The sequence below is a fragment of the Podarcis cretensis genome (assembly GCF_951804945.1).
Source record: "Podarcis cretensis genome assembly, chromosome: 7".
NCBI classification, from domain to species: Eukaryota; Metazoa; Chordata; class Lepidosauria; order Squamata; family Lacertidae; genus Podarcis; species Podarcis cretensis.
Window position 1 is genome coordinate 65,334,043 of NC_137176.1, and position 22,536 is coordinate 65,356,578.

A 22,536-nucleotide genomic window follows, 5' to 3' on the forward strand; every position below is an offset into this window, starting at 1 on the left:
CATGTGAAGGAGGTTTCTTTATCCTTATTAGTGATGACAAAGACTTTGTGCTGGTCACCAGGCACCTGCCTTGCTCCACCTTCCATTCCTAGAAGCCACAGGCATTATGTTTATGTGCTGTTTAATGAACTGAATAGAGTGGAAGGTTATGAGTCATGGGGGTGGAGTGTGTGTGTATGAATTCTTCAGTGCTTAGTTTGTTTTTTAAATATTGGTTTATAGGTTATGAATGCTGTAGTACTTTGTGAAACCTCTAATGTGCCTTTTGTTGAAATTGTGCTGTTTAGCTTATTTTTTCTAGTTGCTTTGTTAATAGTGTTTTATTGATCGCATTTTGTTAATTATTCATTACAATTTATGTTGTATTTGTGATGTTCTATTATGTTATTTATTGTTTACAAGCCGCTTGGCGATTCATTTGAATGAAAAGCAGCATAGAAATGTAATAAATCAAATCAAAGGAAAGGAAAAAATTTCCTCGGCATACAAAATGGATAACAGTTAATCCCTCTATTTTCCTTAATTCTTATCATACATACCTTTATGGTAACTAGACACTGTATCTCCCTATTCAGCTAGCTGAACTACTTTTCCATAGTAAAAAGTGGAAAAGAAAGATGCATCAAGAAAGCAGGAAAGTTGCATTTTTAAAAGTAGTTCTCAAACTCTGTATCATATAGATTTGAAAATTATCTGCTGCAACATATATATCTTTTTTATTTTAAAAAATGCACACTATTAAAGACTCATGTGTTCTACTGAACAGATGGGGAATTCATGGGCCTCCAGAAATTGTTGCTAACTCACCTGTCATATCTAGTATTACATATGGCCAGTTATTATAGGAATAGTCACATTAATTTAGACTAGAGAGGCCCATGCTCATGGCTGAGTGGGGAGTGGAACATAGGTCCCTCTGGTCAAAATCCAACATTACCTGCTACATTACGGGGTCTACTTATTGTGTGATTCTTCTGTGTCTTACCTCCCTGCCCACCTTTACTTACTATTATATCTCCACCTCTCACAAATTGTACTCGGGGTTGAAATATCAGCAGATCACAGACGTAGCAGATATCGCATAAGATGTCTACCACAATCCAGTATATCATGTTGCTTGGTGTCTGAAACGGGAATACTAATCGCAGTGGGATGAACCAGCAGTTCCAGTTATAAGCAACGGTAACCAAAAACAGCCATCCTATATAGCGATGATCTAGAAAAAACAAAAAACACACCCTTAAAATTACTCTTCCTGTTTTTGGCATGAGAATACATCACCTTCAATATATAAATAAAACGCCCAAGGATATATCAAGTTTAATTACAACTCAAAAACCCAACGACATCTTACGTGTTGGCTAAGCTGTGTACCAAGCATTGACTGAGCAGGCCACTTTCTTGTAGCTGGTCCTCAAATTAGTAGTGGGTCACAAGTTTCAGGTTAGCTAAAGGTGAGTCCAAGGCTGAAAAAATTGAGATGAACTGGGCTGGGCTTTTGGATTGAATTGGCAAGGCACATTCTTAATTTCACCAGTGAATACAATAAGTGACTAGTGCCAACCCACCTACTTGTCTGTGTAACAGAACAGTAGGACTTATGCAGGGTTGCCATACATCTGGAATTTCCCAGACATGCACAGGATTGAAGTGGAGAAATTTCCGGGCTGGGGTGAATATTGAAAAACTGGGAAAATGTCCAGGTTTTTGCCAACAGAACCAGGAAGTGTGTTTTTCAGTGTCACTCTTTGCCCATTCTTTTGGGCGATTTCCCCTCAAAAAAGCTCAACAACTTTCGTGTCAGGATTTTTTACTTCTGGAAATATGGCAACCCTAACTTATGTCAACAGAGGCCTTTATAATTAGTATGAACTACCAGTAATTTTGTCGTATTTACAGCTGCCATCAGCTCTTTCCTGTAAGAAGGCCTTCAGCTTACCTGTGTATGCATCTATACTTTCTGGTAGCTTCATTTTCCTCAAGTATTCTTTCATGGGCGGCCTCTTGAATTTGCAGCACAACATATCACAGTAATGCTCCTCTGGTTTTGCTTCTTCTGGTTTCTTCTCCTCTTCTTTTTTCTCCTCTTTTTTCTCCTCCTTCTTCTCTTCTTTTGGCGGAGGGGGTGGCGCCGTCTTTTTGGGTGCTAGAGAAGTTTCCAAAGATGCAGCATTACACACAAGTTTCTCAAATGCACAAAGATATCTGAAGCTACAGAGAGTTATACGCTAGAATACCTTCCAACATTTCTCCGATGAAAATAGGGACGTCCCATTCCATGATGATAATTTTACTGTTTTATACACCACACATCTTACTAGGTTTCCCCAGTCACTCTGGGCAGCTTCCAACATATATAAAAACATAATAAAACATTAAACATTTAAAAACCCTTTCCTATGCAGTCATACCTTGTGTTGCGTCTGCTTCATGTTGCATCTTTTCACGTTACGTCCTGCGGCAACCCAGAAATACCGGAAAGGGTTACTTCCAGGTTTCGCCACTCGTGCATGCACAGAAACACTAAATCATGCTTCGCACATGCGCAGAAGCGCCAAATCATGCCGTGTGCCTGCGCAGACACAGTGCTTCGAGTTGCGGGCATTTCACGTTACGGATGGGCTTTCGGAACAGATCCCGTCCATAACACGAGGTACCACTGTACAGAACTTCCCTTCAGATGGCTGGGGGGGGGGGAGTTGGATAACTCCACGCTCTCCAATATTTCACCAATGGAAATAGGAACATCCTAAGGAAAAGTGGGACATTTTGGGATCAAATCAGAAACTGGAACAGCTTCTCTAAATCAGGGACATCCCTGGAAAATAGGGACACTTGGCGGGTCTGCACTCTGTGAACAACTGTCAACAAAATCCACTCTGCCTCAGGAACATGTTTGGCAGGGTGAGGATTAAAACTAATATTGTTATTAGTGTTAATATTTCCCTACACCATGATGATACGAGTCCTAGGTATGAAAGCTGAAATGCATTTAAATGTATTTTTTTTAATCATTTCCTTTCAGCAATATGCATGTTGACCATACATTAAGTCAGGGCTTCTTTTCAGCCAGAACTCACCAGAACTCAGTTCCGGCACCTCTCGGATGGGCGCCATTGCCATTATAAGAGAACAAGGGAAGCGTTCATGGTGAGTTCTGGCACCTCTTTTCCTAGAAAAAAATAGCACTGCATTCTGTACAGGGTTGCCAGTTTGAATAAGACATGAGGCTAGAAAGTAGGATTCCTTCTGGACTTCATTCAAATCAACGGCTTTGTGTTCGTTTATGGTAAGACCAGCTCTGGATATAAAAAGTTACAAAACTTTCGGCATCTGATTGTTAATCGGGATGTGGAGAGCATGCCAGACCTAATCTCATGATTGGCTATTGTGTGCTGATTCAAAACATGTTGATGAAAATAAGCCAGCTCCCCCCGCCCCTGAACTGCCTCCCTGCCCAGGAAAAGCATCAAATGAATTGGGCATTAAACTCATCATGTGAATTGTAGGTGTCTAGGGTCCCCCTTAAGACCTTTGTCAAATGTGCAGAGGTCAAAGGGATGGAGTTGGTGGGGATGTTCATATTGGGGGTGGGGCCAGGCCAGCAAGGTGGACTCCCTCCTGCTCTATTAACTTAATAAACACAAGGTATCTTAATTTCTGCTGTAGGTGTGCCTGAATGTAAGAGAGACAGAAATCCAGTGAGGCAGCATGATGCATAGCTGCTGCTTACTAGGAGGTAGAGGGGGAGGGGAAAGACAACGGGTAGATTCACACAGTGCAAGTGCACCAGTAGTACCATCTAGTGCACCTGCTGGCGCATTTGCACTGCGCTAACCGTGCTGTTGCCCCACCACACGGTCTGCTACTGGCAAAATCTAGGAAAGAAAAGTGTGTGTAAGGGTTCTGTTGCAGGACCAAAAAGCTGAAATATTGATATTTCATTTCTCTGATTTCTACTTTTCTTGGCAAGCATAAGGAAATAGATAAGCTGCTGTTATCTCAATCACCCCAGTGCATTTGTCCAGTTTATTGCATTCAGCTTAAGAGCAGACAGCAGTCTCAATGAACTGCAGAATGTGCCAACTATACACTTCCTTCTGTCTATTGTGCATTGTAAGAAATACAGATTTCTTCTGACAGTTGTTAAATACAGTGGTTAATTGATTTCAGGTGAGATGCATATCCTGCTGTGGCTTAGTGTATTACAGTCAATGTCAGTATCTCTTAAAAATAAAATTGCAAGATAATGTTTATGCCCCAAATGTTGTGTAATTTACTCACTCAGCAATCTCCAGTTTTTGATTTCTTCCTGGAGTTGCAAAAACAGAGCAAGTGTCAAGCACTGGGTAGTCTTCAAAACATGGGTTTCTGGACTTAATGTTTGGTTTCCTGGTTCACACACTGTCTAGGGCTGACCCATACAGCTTAGGAAGCATAAACCAGTGTAATGATTTGAATGACAGTGCCAGTTTATTACATTCAAGAATAATTCAAGCACATGTAGGTGTGGTACAGGGCTTATCCACCTTTCCTTTTGCCCCATTGCTTTCCCATAGGGAAGCACAATCTTTAACACTGAATCAGGACAAATGGCATTTGAATTTTCAGCGGATTGCTGTTTGTTCCACTTTAGCGCTAAAGAGCAGGTTTTCCAGGGGAAAGTGATGGGCAAAGAAAAAACCACTCAGACCTGTGCCTAAAAAGTGTTGGTCAAGTGGAAAACCACTCAGACCTGTGCCTTCTAGGCAAAGAACAAGTGGAAGTGTTGGCGAGGCTGCAATTTGTTTCCATGAACTTAGAGAGATAAAATCTTTATTTGAATCAGCCACAAGTCATAGCAAAGAAACCAAACACAACTAAATGCAGATATAGGTAGATGGTTGACTATACAAAATATGTTCTGAGAGTTTACAACTATATAAATGAACTTACTTGCTGTTGGACTGGGCTCAGGAGAGGAGATGACTGGGTCACTCAGTTTTTCTTTATACATAGCTGTCCTTTCTCGCATCTGCTTGATGATTTCTTGAAGCTGAGTTTGAGCATATTCATTTATGGGGGTTCCTGGTCGCGTATTCTCTGTCCTGTTTATGTGGGAAGAGAGAGAAGGAGAACAGTGCTTTGAAAAGTAAAAACAGTTGAAGGCAAGTAATAATAAAATGGATGAACCTCACCCCAACTCAGTCTTGAGTAGTGGAACCATTGTCTTGACCCACCAGTGGTCTGGTGGGTCAGGCATGCACAACATTCACATATTGCGGTCTACCAGATGCTGGAAAATTCCAATCTTTGCAACTTTGGGGCCAACATTAAATGTGATGGTGGGGGATATCATTCGCATGTTCATCCTGTTCACATGTAAGGCACAAATTGTGTGTTTAACATTCGTTTGGAAGCTGCCCAGAGTGGCGGGGGGGGGGGGGGCTCAGCCAGATGGGTGGGGTATAAATAATAAATTATTATTATATTATTATTATTTCTCTGTGTGCCTTGCTTTTACAGTGGTACCTTGGGTTACGAACTTAATTCAGTCCGGAGGTCTGTTCTTAACCACTTAACCACTTTAGCTAATGGGGCCTCCTGCTGCCGCCGCACCACCGGTGCGCGATTTCTGTTCTCATCCTGGGGCAAAGTTCGCAACCCAAGGTACTACTTCTGGGTTAGCGGAGTTTGTAACCTGAAGTGTTTATAACCCGAAGTGTTTGTAACTTGAGGTACCACTGTAATAATAAAAGGAGCCCCTTCTAGCTATGATCAGACAGCCCCTCTCCTAAACTTTCACTGCCTTTCTCCTCCCTGACTCTGTAACTAAACATTCAAGAAGTGTACAAGTGTCAACATTGCTATTCTGGAAAAGCTCGCCTACCACTTGAAATTATTAAGTGGAAACACAGAACACTGAGGATTTTGCAGCTGTTTGGTGGACTCTTTATGACATATATGAACAATTGTTCCCATTTGAGCATTGTCTCTGCCAAATATGACTTTATATGGAACTATTCATGACATCTACAAATGCTTTTAATGTACACATAGCTTGCAAAGGCCAGTCTGGCTTTGGGTCTTCAACCCAATCATATGGTGACCTCTTTCCACCCCTGTCCAGCCCATTTTCTCCCCCCTGCTTATTTATTCTTCTCACCCCTTCTTCACGTGTCAGTGGAAGAGCTGGTAGTGTGCCATCAATGTTTTCATGTTGAGTGTTAATGTTCATTTTGATTAATTTTTTTAAGCCAAACAAACAAGCACACCATCTTGTGTACATGTGTGCACAATAAATGAACTGTATAAAACTACATGTGTAATCTATTTCAGACAACTATTTCTACCTGTGTAGAGACAGCTTGTACGTGTGTACAGTGTAAGGTGTGAACGAGCGTTAAGTGAGATGGAAATGGAGGCAAGTACCTGGAGCAACTGAGAGGAGGCAAGGTAAAGGGATGAATTTGAATCTATGAATGTGCAGCACAGAATTAAGATTGGCGTAATGCACAACTTTAATCTGCAAAGATAGTCAACAACTTGTACAACAGTCTTAGGACTCAAGAAACAATACTATGGAATGGAGAGTTGATGTTTAGAGAGGGCCTCCCAGGGCATAGTTAGAAGAACCCTGGTGGTCTTTGCAGTTAGATAATCAGGACCTCTACTGTATTTATTTCAGATTTATAGCATATGACGAAAAATCTTGCCTCCCAACCTACCCCACAATTCACTTTGACCTTTCTGTGTCCCCCACAACTGGCCTGATGCATAAAAGAGACAGGTTAGAGAGGAGGAAATGTGTATGCTTGCACACACCCCTCTTTCACAAATAAACACATATGCTTAGCTTTTCCCACAGCTGAGAGGTGCTGGTTTGATAGTTAAGTTCTGACACTGCCATGATTGTTAGGGGTGTGTCTTGGATGAGGAGAAACACAACCCTTCTGTAAAAAAACAACAACCCAATCCTTTCTCTGTGAAACTGACTTCATAGTCATATGGAATATTCAGATTGACTGGATATATTAGATTGTGCTCAGCCTGCACTGAAGCTGCACTTCTTCCTAACCCCCATTCTCTAATGATGTGAGAGGAATTCCACTGGGGCAACTGCAAAACAGGGCTGAGACTCAGCTGTGAAAGGCAGCCTGTGTTTAATTTAAATATTTGTGAAGCATGTTAATGTATTTTTAAGAGAAGACAGAAAATACACTTAATATGAAAATGGGTGGATCATAAACACATGATAGATTGGCTTTAGTCTGGATGAGTAACCAAATATTTAGAATAGAAATTCTCTAGGGTCCACAGAACTAAACTCAAAAGCAGGGGAAGAGTTTGAGTGATCAGCTCGGTGGGGGGGGGGAAGTTATTTTGCCGTTTGAAATTCTTAGGGAAATATATACTTCCCTACCATAAATGTTGAAATAAAGGTGACTATGTTCATTATTACATGAAAGCTATGGAAGGGCACTAAGCTTAGTCTTCTCTACCAGATTGTCCTTCCCAGAGCTTATGCAGATAATTGTTTGCCTGGATATTTCTCTATTCGCTTTTGTGGGTCTTGTCTGAAAGGGAAAGATGCCCATGATCAGTGCTTTCTTTCTGAGGGTATGCAGGGGTAAGCATTCCCCTAAGCATTCCCCAAGCATTTTGTGAATCCTTGTCCTTTTTTCAATTTATTCTATTTATTTTTCCCGATTTGAACTATAAAATGGTGATTTTCATGAGTCAAAATGAGAGTACTCCTAAACATTTTTTAAGGAAAAAAGCACTGTCCATAATGCCTACAGAATGCACATCTTCCCACACACAAATTTCCAGAAGGGGAAAACATCCAACCTTCCTCTCTCTCTCTCCTACATCTTCAGAAGATGCAGAATAGATCTTGAGCTCCTGCCACACTAATCACATAATCCAAACCCAAGATCTGCCTGGATGAAAGAGTTTGGTGGATCTTGGGCTTCCATGTCTGGTTACACTTGCCCTCCCCCAGCTAAGTGGGTGCTCAGTCCAAAAAAGGGGCATTCTGGGGAGTGGGATCTACAGGTATTACAAACCCCTTTCAGCTTGTTCACGTGACCCAGCAGAACCCAGATGCCAAAAAGGGTGGTATATAAGTCAAATTCCTGCTGAACAGAGTTTGGAACAGGGGGAACTTCTGCTGGCTGTCCTTTTAGGTTTTTCAGTAGTCAGTGGGAAGCAGAATCAAAAAAGCGCAATATTGCACTGTAGCAATGCCATTCCCTGTGCCAGGTTTCTTTTGTAATGTTTACTCACAAGCAGGTTCTTCCCATCAAAAGTCCTTGCAACATTACTTAAATGCATCCTTATAGCTTTACTGGTTCCTGTAGAGTGTGATTGGGGGATTATTGATGAGTTTCCCCTTAATTTCCCCTTAACTAATCAGCTTGAAAGAAAAGAGTTTAATTACTGTTTTCTTTTCTCATTATTTTCCTTGTCTTTCTTTTATATTGAAATAGCAGAACAACAAGCTGGCTTCTCTGCCCTTTGGGCCTTGGATGAGTCTGTGTGTACTTCCTAGCACGGTCTTACCGATGGCCGAGTCATGCGATTTGTCTGAAGCTCCTGCTCCTAAAAGATGCACTTATTAATTATATGGTTTAATTAAACAATTATATAAGACTAATGACTTAATTAACAAAGTTTAAATGGGAAACATTAACCTTTTGTACACATTTCGAGCCTGATCCAAAGGCACTGAAGTTGGCAGCCCGAACACTGCCATTTTTAGTTGGATATGAACCCTATTAACATCTAATAGGACTTCCTTTAGGACTGCCAGCTGGGGATGGTCCTGTTTGTTTGCTTTCAGGCCTGCTGCTGAGAAAACAAGGAGAAAAGCCATTCCTGCTGTAAAGGTTCCAAGTGGTTGCTCGAGAGCAAGCAGGCAAATACCTCCCTGCTCGGCTGTGAAGCCATGCTTTAGCTGCAAAAATAAACTTTATCTGTCCAGAGTGCCACTCTCCCGTGGCTGGCTCATTCACTGGCAGAATCCGTGAGTGGGCGGTCCTTAAACCTTCCCCAGCAAAGTAATTTCTTGACGCCCAGTCTGCACCTTCCCTCTCAGCGCGAAAGCTTACTGCACAAGGAGGGCGTGGGTAACGGAGGACCTCTCTCCTCCCCGCTTTGCCCAGGCAAGGTGTCCTGGCACTGCCTCGCCTCCTCCGAGCCCTGCAGCTCCTCTCCACTGGAGGCGTGGTTACTCTCCTCCGCTGAGGAGGAGCTGCTTCCCACGATCCTTGGAGGCTCTCTGTAATCCATTCGGCTTTTCCTCTCTCCCTCCCTGACACCTGCCTCTAAACTATTTCTTCCCTTCAGCATTTCCCTAGTATTCTGTACATTATAGGAGAAGTAACATCTAAAATGGTAAGCTCTCCCTTTTGGATCCACTCATTCCTAGACTTGGTTTGGAGACCAAATACCTGACCTCAGCCATGTACCAGAATCTTTTTATTTCAAGAGCTGGCAATGCTGATTTTACTTCCAAATAAATGTGAGCCTTGCAATATGACATTCGGCAAATTTAAGTTTTGTTTTGGATTCGCACGTTTCTAAGCACCTTCATTTATTTGAATAATTACTCTCTTGGTCCCTCGAATCACACTAATGGGCTCCGAAAACACAGTTGGGGACCAGCAGGCTTAGTAAGAGCAGCCCTTCCTGACTCACATTTTGAGAACTGCGAGTCTAAAATGGTGCGTCTGCTTCCCCCTGCCTTTTCTCAAAGTGAAGGAATCGTATTCTTGTTAAGGCAGTTTATCATGATGGATTTTCTGGCTGTTGTTCAAGTGTAAACAAACATAATATTTTCTGTTGTGATTGCTGATTTGTAATAAATTGAGGCTATCCAATATTGAATGCCAAAGGGCCTTCTTAATGAGTCATAGATCAGGATGAGTGTATCCCAATAACATACATTTGTGTAATATTTTTTCTCTAATCCATAATCCTTCCAAAAGAAATGTGAGATTTCTGGGCTCAACCAGTTTTAGCTGTCACTATTTGGCAGAAAAGGTTTCTCAGTCTCGGCCAGGCCGGGGAAGGATGAGGATAATGTTATTCTATACATGTGTATAGTTACATCATCCCATGCTTATTGGGTTACTGACCTCTATTCTCGCACTTCTGTGTCTTTCCATTGCCTATCCCTCCCTTCTTTTGTCATCTCCTAATCAGATGCATGTGTTAGCATCTTCTGGCAATAAGCAAAATGATGTGCACCTTGCGTGGGGAGCAGCTCGTGAACAAAACTTGGAAATGCATGTTTACACTGCTGGGCCAGTTTCCAATGTTCTTGTATTAATTTACAAGGCTTTTGATGACTTAGGTCCAGGAACAGCTTAAGCACAGCCTGATCCCTTATATCTCTGCTTGATTACGGAGGTCTTTGGGGAAGTCCCTGTTAGTGATTATAAAGGAGGCTAAGCATTGTGCATCTTTCCTACACATGTCAGGCACCATGTCTTACTATATCCACTGAAGTAGACAATCCAAAAGCAGAAGTATTAGAAGTTTCTTTTAATTATGTATCTTAAGAAAGAAGTGGCGAATCCAGGTTTCTGCTACAAGACTTCAACTTTGAACAGTCTGAGTTTGCAGGTTGAACCAAAGTGTGAACAAACTTTTCAAAGTGGGAAGAGGGGAGTACTTTGGAGAACAAATTAATGGGTTCTGGAACACGGTGCTAAATGGAGACACAGGACATAGAAACTGTATCAAATATGGCTGTGGGCAGTGCCTGCATGTAATACTATCTGGGGGACACTGTGAATGCCACCTTGAGCTACATCATAGAACCAATGTGAGTACTCTCTGTATGCTTGTGGAATAAGGCCGGAAGTATTTGCACTGGGATGGATCCAGATGGTAGTGAGACAAAAGGTGTGTTCAGGAATTTGCCTGAATGCTCCAAGTGTGGGTGATGAACAGGGCACACATGCAAGCCCCAGCCCCAAGGTCTTCTTGTGTAGAGTCTCTGATCTTCCCTACATTATATGGGAAAGATATTCATGGGATTTCTACTTATGTTCACTGAAATATGAGTAGACTTCTCTGCACAACCAGGGACCCCACTTTATCAGGGTCGTTGGTTGCACAGAGGTGTGTGGGGCACTGCCTGCGAGGGCGTGGCACCCAGCACGGGTGGGAGGCACCCACGATGGCACCCCACTGGGATCGCGCTGCCGGGGGCGGTGCACTCTCCCCTGCACTCCTCTTCCTCCACCATGCCCCCACCCACACTTAGAGCATGTGTGTGAACATGCCTATAGTTTGTTTGAATACAGGCCCAAAGGGGTGGTAGCATGTTCATTTTTCCTTTCTTTCTCTCTTTTTGAAGCATCACAAAATTAATACGGTATCTTGAAACTTGTTTCATGCTCCAGCAGGTAGGCTGAATTTAGATGGATGTGACTTTCATTTTACCAGGCAATTCCTCTGAGCTATAATTAATGTAAGCACAGTGATTAATAGCATAATTAATTGCTGGTTTAGTAGCTCCGATTATGAGCCTAAACAACATCATAGATACTCTTGAGCGTAAGTAGATTGCAGGCATGCTAAAGCAGACTATACATCACCATTTAGGTCTTCACATTATTTCCAAGCCATTGTCTAAATCAATAGGAGTCTCCTAATAGAGGTCCGTACAACTCGTGACCACCAAGATGAATGCAGTGCATCAGCCACGTATTATGGTTGTCTTGCTCCCCTCTTTTTGGCAAACAGGTTGGTGGGAAACCCAGAAGGTTTATGAAGTTGCTGGTGGGCTACATCCTTCAAGCTCTGATCACAGATCGTCCATTAACTCCAAGAGGTTAGAGACTGGGCTGGTAACCAAAGGTGAGCAAAGGTGCCAGACCAAGTCAGCAGTTTCATAGAAGAAGGTGGAAGCCTATCAGCCCCTTGTGTCAGCTGATCCCTGCTATGCTAACAGCAGTACTACCACCTCTCATTCCTCTGTGGTGGTGAAGCCATAGAGCAGCAGAGATGAGGTTAGACGGTCCCTCCACTAGCAAGCTGAACAAGTAGAACACGATGACTGGGTTCCACTGCTAGAGTTCCAGGTCTGAGCACCTGGTGCCTTGTGAAGAGAAGTACAGGCAGGATACGAGCATTATCCAAATATAGTATCAGGGAGTCATACATTCCTGAGACTTGGTCAGTTGCCCCAAACAGCGGTGCTTTAAATCTGAACAAACTGATTGTGGTATAAGGCAGCATCACAGCCCCTTTCATCAGATGCATATACCATTAATATCTACAGAGAAGCAAACCCTTTCTTCCACACCGTTTTCTTGATCAAAACTGTCATTAAGCCAATACTGCTATTTACTACATAGCACATAAGAAGTAATAGAACTGGACACGGGTGGCCATGAAACCAAGACACAGCTGATCAGGCATGGGAGCTTAATGTGACAACCCCCCCCCCGGAAGCCTCTCTAGCAGGCCTTCAGGACTTTTCCAAAGCCACACCCTGCACTAGCTCTGCCTCATCCGTACATGTTTTTGCATACCTGCCAAGTGCCCTAGGAAAACAGGACATCCCGTTTTTTCATGCGAGATCACGGAGGCCATTTTGGGTGCTGCGATCTTGCATGCTCTCACACTGAAAAAAGTGCTGTTTGGGGAGCAAGAGTGAGGTGTGGGTCATATGACTTCCTCGGGAGCATGTCCCAGAAGACACACGTCCCGTTTTTGGGTATGAAAAAGTCAGACGGTATGGTTTTTGCCAGACTAGGATGTGTTCTTCAACTCTGAGGCTTCTTGCGTGCCTGAGTGGAGTAAAGTGAAGGATGTATATGATTTGATTTAATATTGTAGTAATTGCACAGAAATGCAGCACATCTGCTACCAGTTCCATTGTTTAGCTCTTTGACCTGCTTTTTGGAGGGCAGGGGGAAGAACCCATCTGTCTGCTTGCCTTTTGCAATTTATACCTACCTACTATCCACCCCCATTGTTCTGCCCAGACACTGAGGTCCAGCTCCGAGGGCCTTCTGGCAGTTTCCTCATTGTGAGAAGTGAGGTTACAGGGAACCAGGTAGAGGGCCTTCTCGGTGGTGGTGCCCACCTTGTGGAACACCCTCCCACCAGATGTCAAGGAAATAAACAACTATCTGACTTTTAGAAGACATCTGAAAGCAGACTTGTTTAGGGAAGTTTTTAATGTTTGAACTTTTATCGTGTTTTTAATATTCTGTTGGGAGCTGCCCAGAGTGGCTTGGGAAACCCAGCCAGATGGGCAGGGTATAAATTTATTATCATTATTATTATTATTATTATTATTATTATTATTATTTAGGTGATCAATTGCTTCACACACCAGACAAAGTGGACTTTAGACTATGAAAGCATATGCCACAAATAAATTAAGTGTGATAGTCTTTAAGGTGCTACAAGACTATTGAATGGACTCTGTCAGCTTTTAGCCATAGTTCAAGTCCACTGAATACATGTATTCAGCCAGATATTTTGTTCTGCTACAGCTAAAGGTTTGTCATGGAAATTTCCTTCCTAGTTGTCTTAGTTAGGCTGTCACAACAGGTTGAGAATCCTTTAATCTTCATTATAGAGCTAAGGAATGAAAACCACTCCATTGCTATGCAATGCATACAGTTCTCCAACTCAGGTATCCAATTAAACTCTGAATAATATTTTATTTTAATTACTAGTTTTGTGACATGAACAAGGTATGAGAAAGTGTGAAGAACATATACCCAATCAATTAAACTTTTATTTAACAGAAATTCAGAGGAGCTATGTCACATGGTTTTTCTATTAATGGATGATTAACCTTGTTCAGTCTGAAACACCTTTAATGAGCCTTTCAGGAATAATTAGTAGAGCCAGCTTATTGCTTCACATGCTTGGAAGGTCCTAATAATTCAAAGAGAGATAATGGCAGCTTCCAGACAGAAAATCTTAAACCAAATTGTAGGGTTCTGGGCTGAAAAGAGTTGGTTGTTATTATAATTTCATCTGTGCCCTATGTATTTAAAAAATGTGATGACCTGATTTTTTTTTTTTTAAAAAAAAGGGAAATAAAAAAGCATCCAACAACCGTGCTTCCTGTACTATGAAAAACTGTGCAATACTGAAGGTTTAAAATTTTCAAGGCTGCCCCTAAATCCTCTCACCTCTTCACTTGGAAATTTGGCTTGCGTGGGTGATATTCATTTTGGCTCAGATATACAGAAAATCTGTGTGGGGTGCAGAATCTGAAATCCTCTATCTCGTTAAGGGTGTAACTCTGTAAAGACAATTATTGTTTTTTTCCATGAAGAAATGAACATTACCAAAAAATAAAAATGTCCACCGATTGTGGAATTTAAAAGCTCTCGGGCCAAAGGCTGTGTTAATAAGAGACAGTACACAGCTGAAAAAGAGAAGTAATGAGGCATGTAAAGTTTTTATGCCTGTTCCATTTATGCTATATAATTCCTCTGTGATTGAATAAGTCAGGACATATGGTCAGCCTGTGTAGGCTGTTCAAGCCCTTCCTTGCTGAGGTAATAGCTGGCTATGCCATCGCTCTAGCTAATCCCGCAGGTGGATTTTTAAATTACCTCACTGATGTGGTGACTTTCTCCCTCTCCCATGCTTTGTATACTTTGAAACAGATTCAAAAGCTATCTCCTCCTTCTACTCTGATTTCAGCATATATCGATTGTTGTTGTTGTTGTTTAGTCGTTTAGTCGTGTCCGACTCTTCATGAGCCCATGGACCAGAGAACGCCAGGCACTCCTGTCCTCCACTGCCCCCCGCAGCTTGGTCAGACTCATGCTGGTAACCTCGAAAACACTATCCAACCATCTCGTCCTCTGTCGCCCCCTTCTCCTTGTGCCCTCCATCTTTCCCAACATCAGGGTCTTCTCCAGGGAGTCTTCTCTTCTCATGAGGTGGCCAAAGTACTGGAGCCTCAGCTTCACAATCTGTCCTTCCAGTGAGCACTCAGGGCTGATATATCGATAGTGGACAGCAAAGGACTAATGGCTCCCATCCCAAAATAACTGCCATTGTTCCTTATCTATGATGTATTTGCCTTCAGCGTTGTTCACTAAAGTAGTTAGACCACCAACTGGGCATGGTCTCCAATGACACTATATAACAACAACAACAACAACAACAACAACAACAACACCCCACCCATCTGACTGGGTTGCCCCAGCCACTTTGGGCAGCTACCAACATATATAAAAGCACGATAAAACATTAAACTTTTTTAAAAAGTCCCTATTCAGGGCGACCTTCAGATGTCTTCTAAAGGTTGTATAGTTACTTATCTCCTTGGCTCAGGGTTGCATAACTCCATACCCTCCAATGAAAACAGGGACTTCCTAGCATACCCTCCAACATATTTCCAATGGAAATAGAGATGTCCTAAGGAAAAGTAGGGCATTCTGGGATCAAATCAGAAACCGGGACGGCTTCTGTAAATCCGGAACTGTCCCTGGAAAAGGAGGACCCTTGGAGGGTGTGAGCTGGGTGCTGCTCACCAACAGGTCATGTATTATGGTCTGCAGGTTGCCTGTGAGCTTCACGGTCCACACCTCTCACACATATATACACCATAGCTGTCAACTTACAGATTTGAAAATAAGGGACCAGCAGCCTCAAAAATAAGGGCTCAGCAGCCAAAATAAGGGATTTTCTGAACACAGGTATGTTCAACTTCTGAGCCCCTCCGAGCCAAAGGCAGAAAACCCAGCCAGCAGCCAAACAAAGCCTCAAGTGGTGGTTCCCACAGTGCAGCAACCCGGCAAAGGGGATGCAGCAAGGAAAACCACTGTCACCTCTTCGCTGGGAAGCGCTGAGCAAAGGCGAGTCCCCAGGCAACGCGGCCAATTTGATCGACACAAGGCATGCAAGCTCCACCCCCCAGTTGTTCTTAGACTCCTTATTGGGTGAGCAAAGCAGCCAAGCAACACAGTTGGAGCCTCCCTCCTCCCTGGCTGGCAGGGAGGGAGGGAGAGGAGCTGCTTCCTTTGAAACCCAGGAAATTTAAGGGACATCATCAATAAGGGACAGCAGCGGGACACAGCCCTAGGATAAGGGACTTTCCCACCAAATAAGGGACAGTTGACAGCTATGATATACACACAGGCAGCTCCTAGGGCTATGTATCATTGCTTCTCTGCTGTAAACTGCAAGTGGAGTTGCCTATAAAGGGTGCTCCCAGATAGGGGTTAAGCGAGTCATTCAGATAGCACAAATAGGTTGCTGCCAACAGGTTTTAGTTGCTCTGACTTAAAGGGATTTATCCTGAAGTAGGTAAATCTGGATTCAGTATGTTTGTGCGCAAGGGGCGGGGGGAGGCCGGCATTTTACATTTGCTGAAAAAAGTGTGCCGAACTGCCCATGAAATCCTGACATTTTAGAAAGAAGGAAGAGCAGCAGCATGGCTGTCAACACAGGCAGAGATTGTAGCAACCCTCTGTTCTTCTAAAAAAAGAGAGGGAAAAGGTCAGACTTTCTGCAGCCTGAGAAAAGACAGAAGAAACACAGGGGAAATACAGGAGGACAAGGTTAGATGACAGCGACGTATGGATGCCCCACAGAAAGGGAATGAAGGAGGCACAGTAATTCCACACAAAATGCCTGATGTGGAAGCATCCCTAGACAAGAAACAAAGGCCAGACTGAGCCTCACAGGTCTCTGTCTGACTCCCCCCCCCCTATATTCACTGTGCAAAATCTACATGTGTAGCAAAGACAAGGAGCTTATTTTAATAGGCTATTTATTTGCTTCATTGCTGGGGCGGGGAGGGTTTTTCGCTCAGTAGTGAGGACTCTGCTTTGCATGCAAATGGTCCCAAGTTCAACACCTGACATCTCCAGGTAGGGATAGGAATAGCCCCTGTCTGAAACCTTGAGAGCAGCTGCCAGTCAGTGGGCTAAATGGGCCAGTAGTCCGTCTCAATACAATGCAGCTTCCCGTGTTTCCATGTTCCTACCATCCACTTACATAGCTGATCAATTCTGAGTTTCCGGTATGCATCTATACATTTTCTGGGTGACCTCAAGACCCAGCCTCTCTCAGCCTAACCTGCCTCACAGGGTTATTGGGAGGGTAAAATGGGTTCTGGAGGACTCTGTGTGCCACCCTGAACTTCTTTGAGGAAGAACAGGATATAAAACAACAACAATAATAAGGTGTTGTTGTTTAGTCGTTTAGTCGTGTCCGACTCTTCGTGACCCCATGGACCAGAGCACGCCAGGCACTCCTGTCTTCCACTGCCTCCCGCAGTTTGGTCAGACTCATGTTTGTAGCTTCGAGAACACTGTCCAACCATCTCGTCCTCTGTCATCCCCTTCTCCTTGTCCCCTCCATCTTTCCCAACATCAGGGTCTTTTCAAGGGAGTCTTCTCTTCTCATGAGGTGGCCAAAGTATTGGAGCCTCAGCTTCATGATCTGTCCTTCCAGTGAGCACTCAGGGCTGATTTCCTTAAGAATGGATAGGTTTGATCTTCTTGCAGTCCATGGGACTCTCAAGAGTCTCCTCCAGCACCATAATTCAAAAGCATCAATTCTTCGGCGATCAGCCTTCTTTATGGTATAAAAATACTATAAAGGGGACGTTCCAAATAAATATAGATGTCTGCAAACATCTTCCTCTATTTTCCCAACAAGGGGATTTGGGTTTACAATATTATTTATTTACAATAAAGAACCAACCGCATTTCTGCTCCACAACACTTCTGTGGTCTACTTTCTGCATGCATTAAAGAGAAAACAATACTCTGAGTTGTAAATCTGATTTCTCTTGCCGTTTCCTTTCAGATATTTACAACATACCGATAAAGTAGCAGAAGACCCATTGCACAGATGGCCACAATTAATAAGTCTACACCAATTGTCGTTAAATGAGAATGCCAGCTCTGAATTTTGTAGCTTAACATTGGAATCTATTGATGTTTGCTTGCATGTATTGTATTTTTCTATTCCTTATGTGCTAGTATGAATTAATCTCAGGAAAAGTGAATGAATCATCAAATTAAATTATTAATAAGTGAAGGGTTCCCCCCCCCCAGAAGCCAGGAAACAAGCAAAATGACAGGGGTTTCCTTGCCCACCGATCATGGAATTCTACACCATGTTTACGTGCATTTCACTTATTTATTTATTTTCCAAAAGCTTATAATTTGTCAGTGAATGCGCCCAATATAGGATTGTAATTCAGTCTACAGTTCAAGTTTATTTGTGTAACCTCAGAATAATCTTGAAAACCGTTACAATAGAGATGGTTATATTTTTCTTGATCCCCTGCTATTAAGGATTCACATTCCTGTATATGTAGATATGATGATCTTACTTTTCCTACTCTGAAGAGATTCCATATATGACACCCTCATCATACACAGGATGCCAAGGACAAAATTATTACTGTCCTGCAAAGCTATTAATCGGAATAGCCATTGCACTGTTATTAAAGGAAGAAGCAGAGATGAGGAACAACATACTAATAGACAGGCGAGTCTCAAAGTGAATCCTGATTCAAATCATTAGGAAGCTGGCATTAAAGGATTTCTGCTGCTCAGTCATCATTCAGTTATTCAGCATCATCAGCCATTCATATATGCCCACTGCTTTTAGACATGACAGTTAGATGTGGCCAGACAAACGGGGGCTATGCCTGTCTACCATTGCTAATATCAATCACAATGTATTTTGTATATTTAAACATGAGAAAGTACTGAGATGGAAAGCCCCCCAAAATGGGTAATTTCTCTTGCTAATGGACTGTGAGGAATATTCTGGGGTGAGCACCCTGTCTGTCAGAAGCTAAGTGAGTCATTTGACAGGATAACAAATTGGCTTCTCCATCCAGAGGTGATACACTAGAAAACGAAAAAAGAGCAAATCTCTCCATAATGGACCTTCTGGAAAGCGATGCATTATGAATGGCGAGCAGGGAACCAAAACACATTTGGGTAGCTGTTGGATTTGTGGCAGCAGGAGCAGCAGCAACAGCATCTGAGGCTTGGAGAGCAGACTTTTCAAATCACCCACCCATCCGCTCTCAAACTTCCATTCATTTGCTAGTGACTTAAAAAAAACAACAACATTGTGTATTCTTGTTTTCTGACAGTCACTTTGGAGTCCTGCTATCATGTCAGGCAAAGAGGTGGGATATAAATGAAGCAACTCCCTGGTCCAAACCCATCTTTTATAACTAAGCCTAGGTACATATAACTGGCATAGAGTACAATCAGGGCTCCCCCCCCCCCAGCCAGAACTCATAGAATCATAGAGTTGGAAGGGACCCAAGGGTCATCTAGTACAACCCCCTGCAATGCAGGCATCTCAGCTGAAGCAGACATGACAGATGGCTATCCAACCTCTGTTTAAAAACCTCCAAGGAAGGAGAGTCCACCACCTCTCATGGGAGTTTGTGTCAGAAGCTTGTCCTACACTCGAGTAGGACCCTGGCAGAGACACATGTCCAACTGGCACGTTCCCTCCCTCCTGGTCAATCATTCGGGAGCTTCTAAAGCTTTCTTCAGCCCGAACATCACAGCGACCGATGCCAACAGACATCGGCACACTTAGGGATCTGCAGAGTCTGCGCAGTTCGCGTGACAGACCTCAGCAACTCAACATTTTGGCTAATCTACTTTATTTACATATAAACACACATGGAGCACTGTAACCTGGCTCCCTCTCTCTCAAGCATCAGACAGCAAAGAGAAAGAACAAAGGACAATAGTCCCACTTCACGGAACACAGTAACACAAACATCCTGTCTCTGTCACTTCCCACTCTGTGGAGTCAAACCATATACTGTCATGTGAAGGAAACAATCCCATGACTGCAGTCATGGAGCAGGAATTCTAACAGTCTGTTCCACGGCTGAACAGCTCTTACTGTCAGAAAGTTCCCCCCCCCCCAAATGTTTAGTCGGTATCTCCTTTCTCATAATTTGATGCCACTAGTTTGAGTCCTACCCTCCAGAGCAGGAGAAAACAAGCATGCTCCTTCTTCCATGTGACAGTCTTTAAGATATTTGAAGGTGGCTATCATGTCTCCTCTTTTCCAGGCTAAACATACCCAGCTCCTTCAAGCACTCCTTGTAAGGCTTTGTTTCATCTTGGTCACCCTTCTCTGCACACATTCCAGCTGCTCAACATCCTTCTTAAATTTTGGTGCCCAGAATTGGACACAGTATTCCAGAACTCAGTTCCAGCTCCTCTCAGGTGGACACCATTATAAGAGAATAAGGGAGAACCCTGCTAGATCAGACTAAACACTGATCTATTCCATCATTCTGTTTTCACAGTGGCCACTCAGATGCCTATGGGAAACCCACAGAATAGCATTCTGAGCAGAATAGCATTCTCCCCCCCCCCTTCCTCTCTTGGTTTCCCTTTTGTCTGTCTTTAAGATTACCTGCCCTCTACATTCTTTGTAAAAGCTGGATAAAGGGACCCCTGACCATTAGGTCCAGTCGTGACCGACTCTGGGGTTGCGGCGCTCATCTCACTTTATTGGCCAAGGGAGCCAGCGTACAGCTTCCGGGTCATGTGGCCAGCATGGCTAAGCCGCTTCTGGCAAACCAGAGCAGTGCACGGAAACCTATTTATCTACTTGACGTGCTTTTGAACTGCTAGGTTGGCAGGAGAAGGGACCAAGCAACCAAGCAAGAGCTCACCCTGTCATGGGGATTCGAACCACCGACCTTCTGATCGGCAAGTCCTAGGCTCTGTGGTTTAACCCACAGCGCCACCCGCGTCCCTTATAAAAGCTGGATACAACCCCATAAATATTACAGAAAGGCACGTTTACCGGACAAAGAAATCTGTTGTAGGTCAGGGATGGAGAAGCTGTGGCTCACTGGATGTTGTTGGACTTTAACTCCCATCATTCTCACCATGACCAATGGGCAGGGATGATGGGAATTGTTGTCCCAAAACATCTGGAGGGCCACAGGTTCCCCATCCCTGCTGTAGATGGAAAAGATTGTGCTTACTGCTTATGACATCTTCATTGCACTGCCCAAGATGAACCAATGAATCTGGTGAAAAACTAGTTGTGGGTTGTGTATTTTGTCTCTGTTTCTGTGACTGTACAGATATATTATAAACTTCTCAATGCAGAATGCCCACCGTGTGGCACAGGTTGATCCTATGGCCAGATGAAGACCTACTGGTATTGCTGGCCTTGCAAAGGACCCAACCAGTCCCCTAATTTTTGCAAAGCAGAAAGGGTCTCACTGCAGTCTGGCTCCGGCAATGCATTCACTGGGAAACAAGAGGAGCAAAAGCAGCAAGATCCTCATTTCTACAAGAATTAATGACATAGTTCATGGACAACCTCTTTCTCAAATGTCTAAACCAACAGTGTTCTTGTGACACTTTCTTTTTTTAATGGCACTCCCCCACAAAAATAAGTCTAGGGTTAAAATATATCCATTATCTCCAGAACGTTTAGCACCTGTTGTCATTTCTTTTGGGAATCAGTTCTAGTGAATCCTTGTTTGTGGAGCTGCATGGCCTGATCCTCACATCTTTGCATATCATTATTGCCAGTGATTTATAATGAATGACAACTACCAGTTTCTTAGGACTGTTACTCACGTGGCTGTCTCTTCTTTCTCCTTGACCAGCTGTGCCTCTTCCTGTTGTGTTGCCTCAGCAGGCTTGTCAGCTGGAGGGGGATCGGGTTCTTTTTCTGGAGGCCTTGCTGCATCTAAAACCAGATGGTTGATAATAACCATTAAGGCATTTATTACAGAAAGCTGATGTCAGAAAAGCTTATGGTGGTTGTTGGCACACAGGTTGAAGTAAGGCCAGAAATCGAGTACCAGGTAGGTGAAACAAAGTAGGCACTCCAAGAAGGGAGTGATAGGAAAGTGATAGAAAATATCATAGCTGGGACTGTACAGGTACTGAGGAATCAAAGGAGGTATATCAGAGAGGAGCTGGATCCTAGCAGACCTGTTCCAGGTCAGGCCCTTGGAACAAGACCGTCAGATTGGAAAGTGGCAGAGATCCAGTATGAAAAGGGGGAAGTAGCATTCCATTACTGATCGTGGTACACCTGATGGTAGATTCTATCTGTTTTCCAGAAAGACAATTTATAGATGTAGTGAAGTACCTGCAATTTGCTCGTTGTGAAAGCACAGTGAGTGTAGAGGTTTAGAGCTTAGATCATGGCCACTGGTCCCATCACCTCCTGGCAAATAGAAGGGGAAGAAATGGAGGCAGTGAGAGATTTTACTTTCTTGGGCTCCATGATCACTGCAGATGGTGACAGCAGTCAGAAAATTAAAAGACGCCTGCTTCTTGGGAGAAAAGCATTGACAAAGCTAGATAGCATCTAAAAAAGCAGAGACATCACCTTGCCAACAAAGATCCATATAGTTAAAGCTATGGTTTTCCCAGTAGTGATGTATGGAAGTGAGAGCTGGACCATCAAGAAGGCTGATCGCCAAAAAATTGATGCGTTTGAATTATGGTGCTGGAGGAGACTCTTGAGAGTCCCATGGACTGCAAGAAGATCAAACCTATCCATTCTTAATGA

The 22,536-nt window shown here is 43.3% G+C and overlaps 1 protein-coding gene across 1 annotated transcript in view; it reads right to left on the minus strand.

The window, feature by feature from the left end:
* The window catches only part of CNGB3 (cyclic nucleotide gated channel subunit beta 3), a gene marked incomplete at its 5' end in the record, with an annotated part of 52,510 nt that extends 30,780 nt beyond the window's left edge, over positions 1-21,730 (minus strand). The window contains 4 exons of the mRNA XM_079982821.1: positions 1,008-1,216; positions 1,940-2,146; positions 4,936-5,087; positions 21,591-21,730. Of these exons, the coding sequence (XP_079838947.1) occupies positions 1,008-1,216; positions 1,940-2,146; positions 4,936-5,087; positions 21,591-21,730 (708 nt within the window). The remainder of the gene's footprint in view (positions 1-1,007; positions 1,217-1,939; positions 2,147-4,935; positions 5,088-21,590) is intronic.
* Positions 21,731-22,536: the final 806 nt, after the last annotated feature.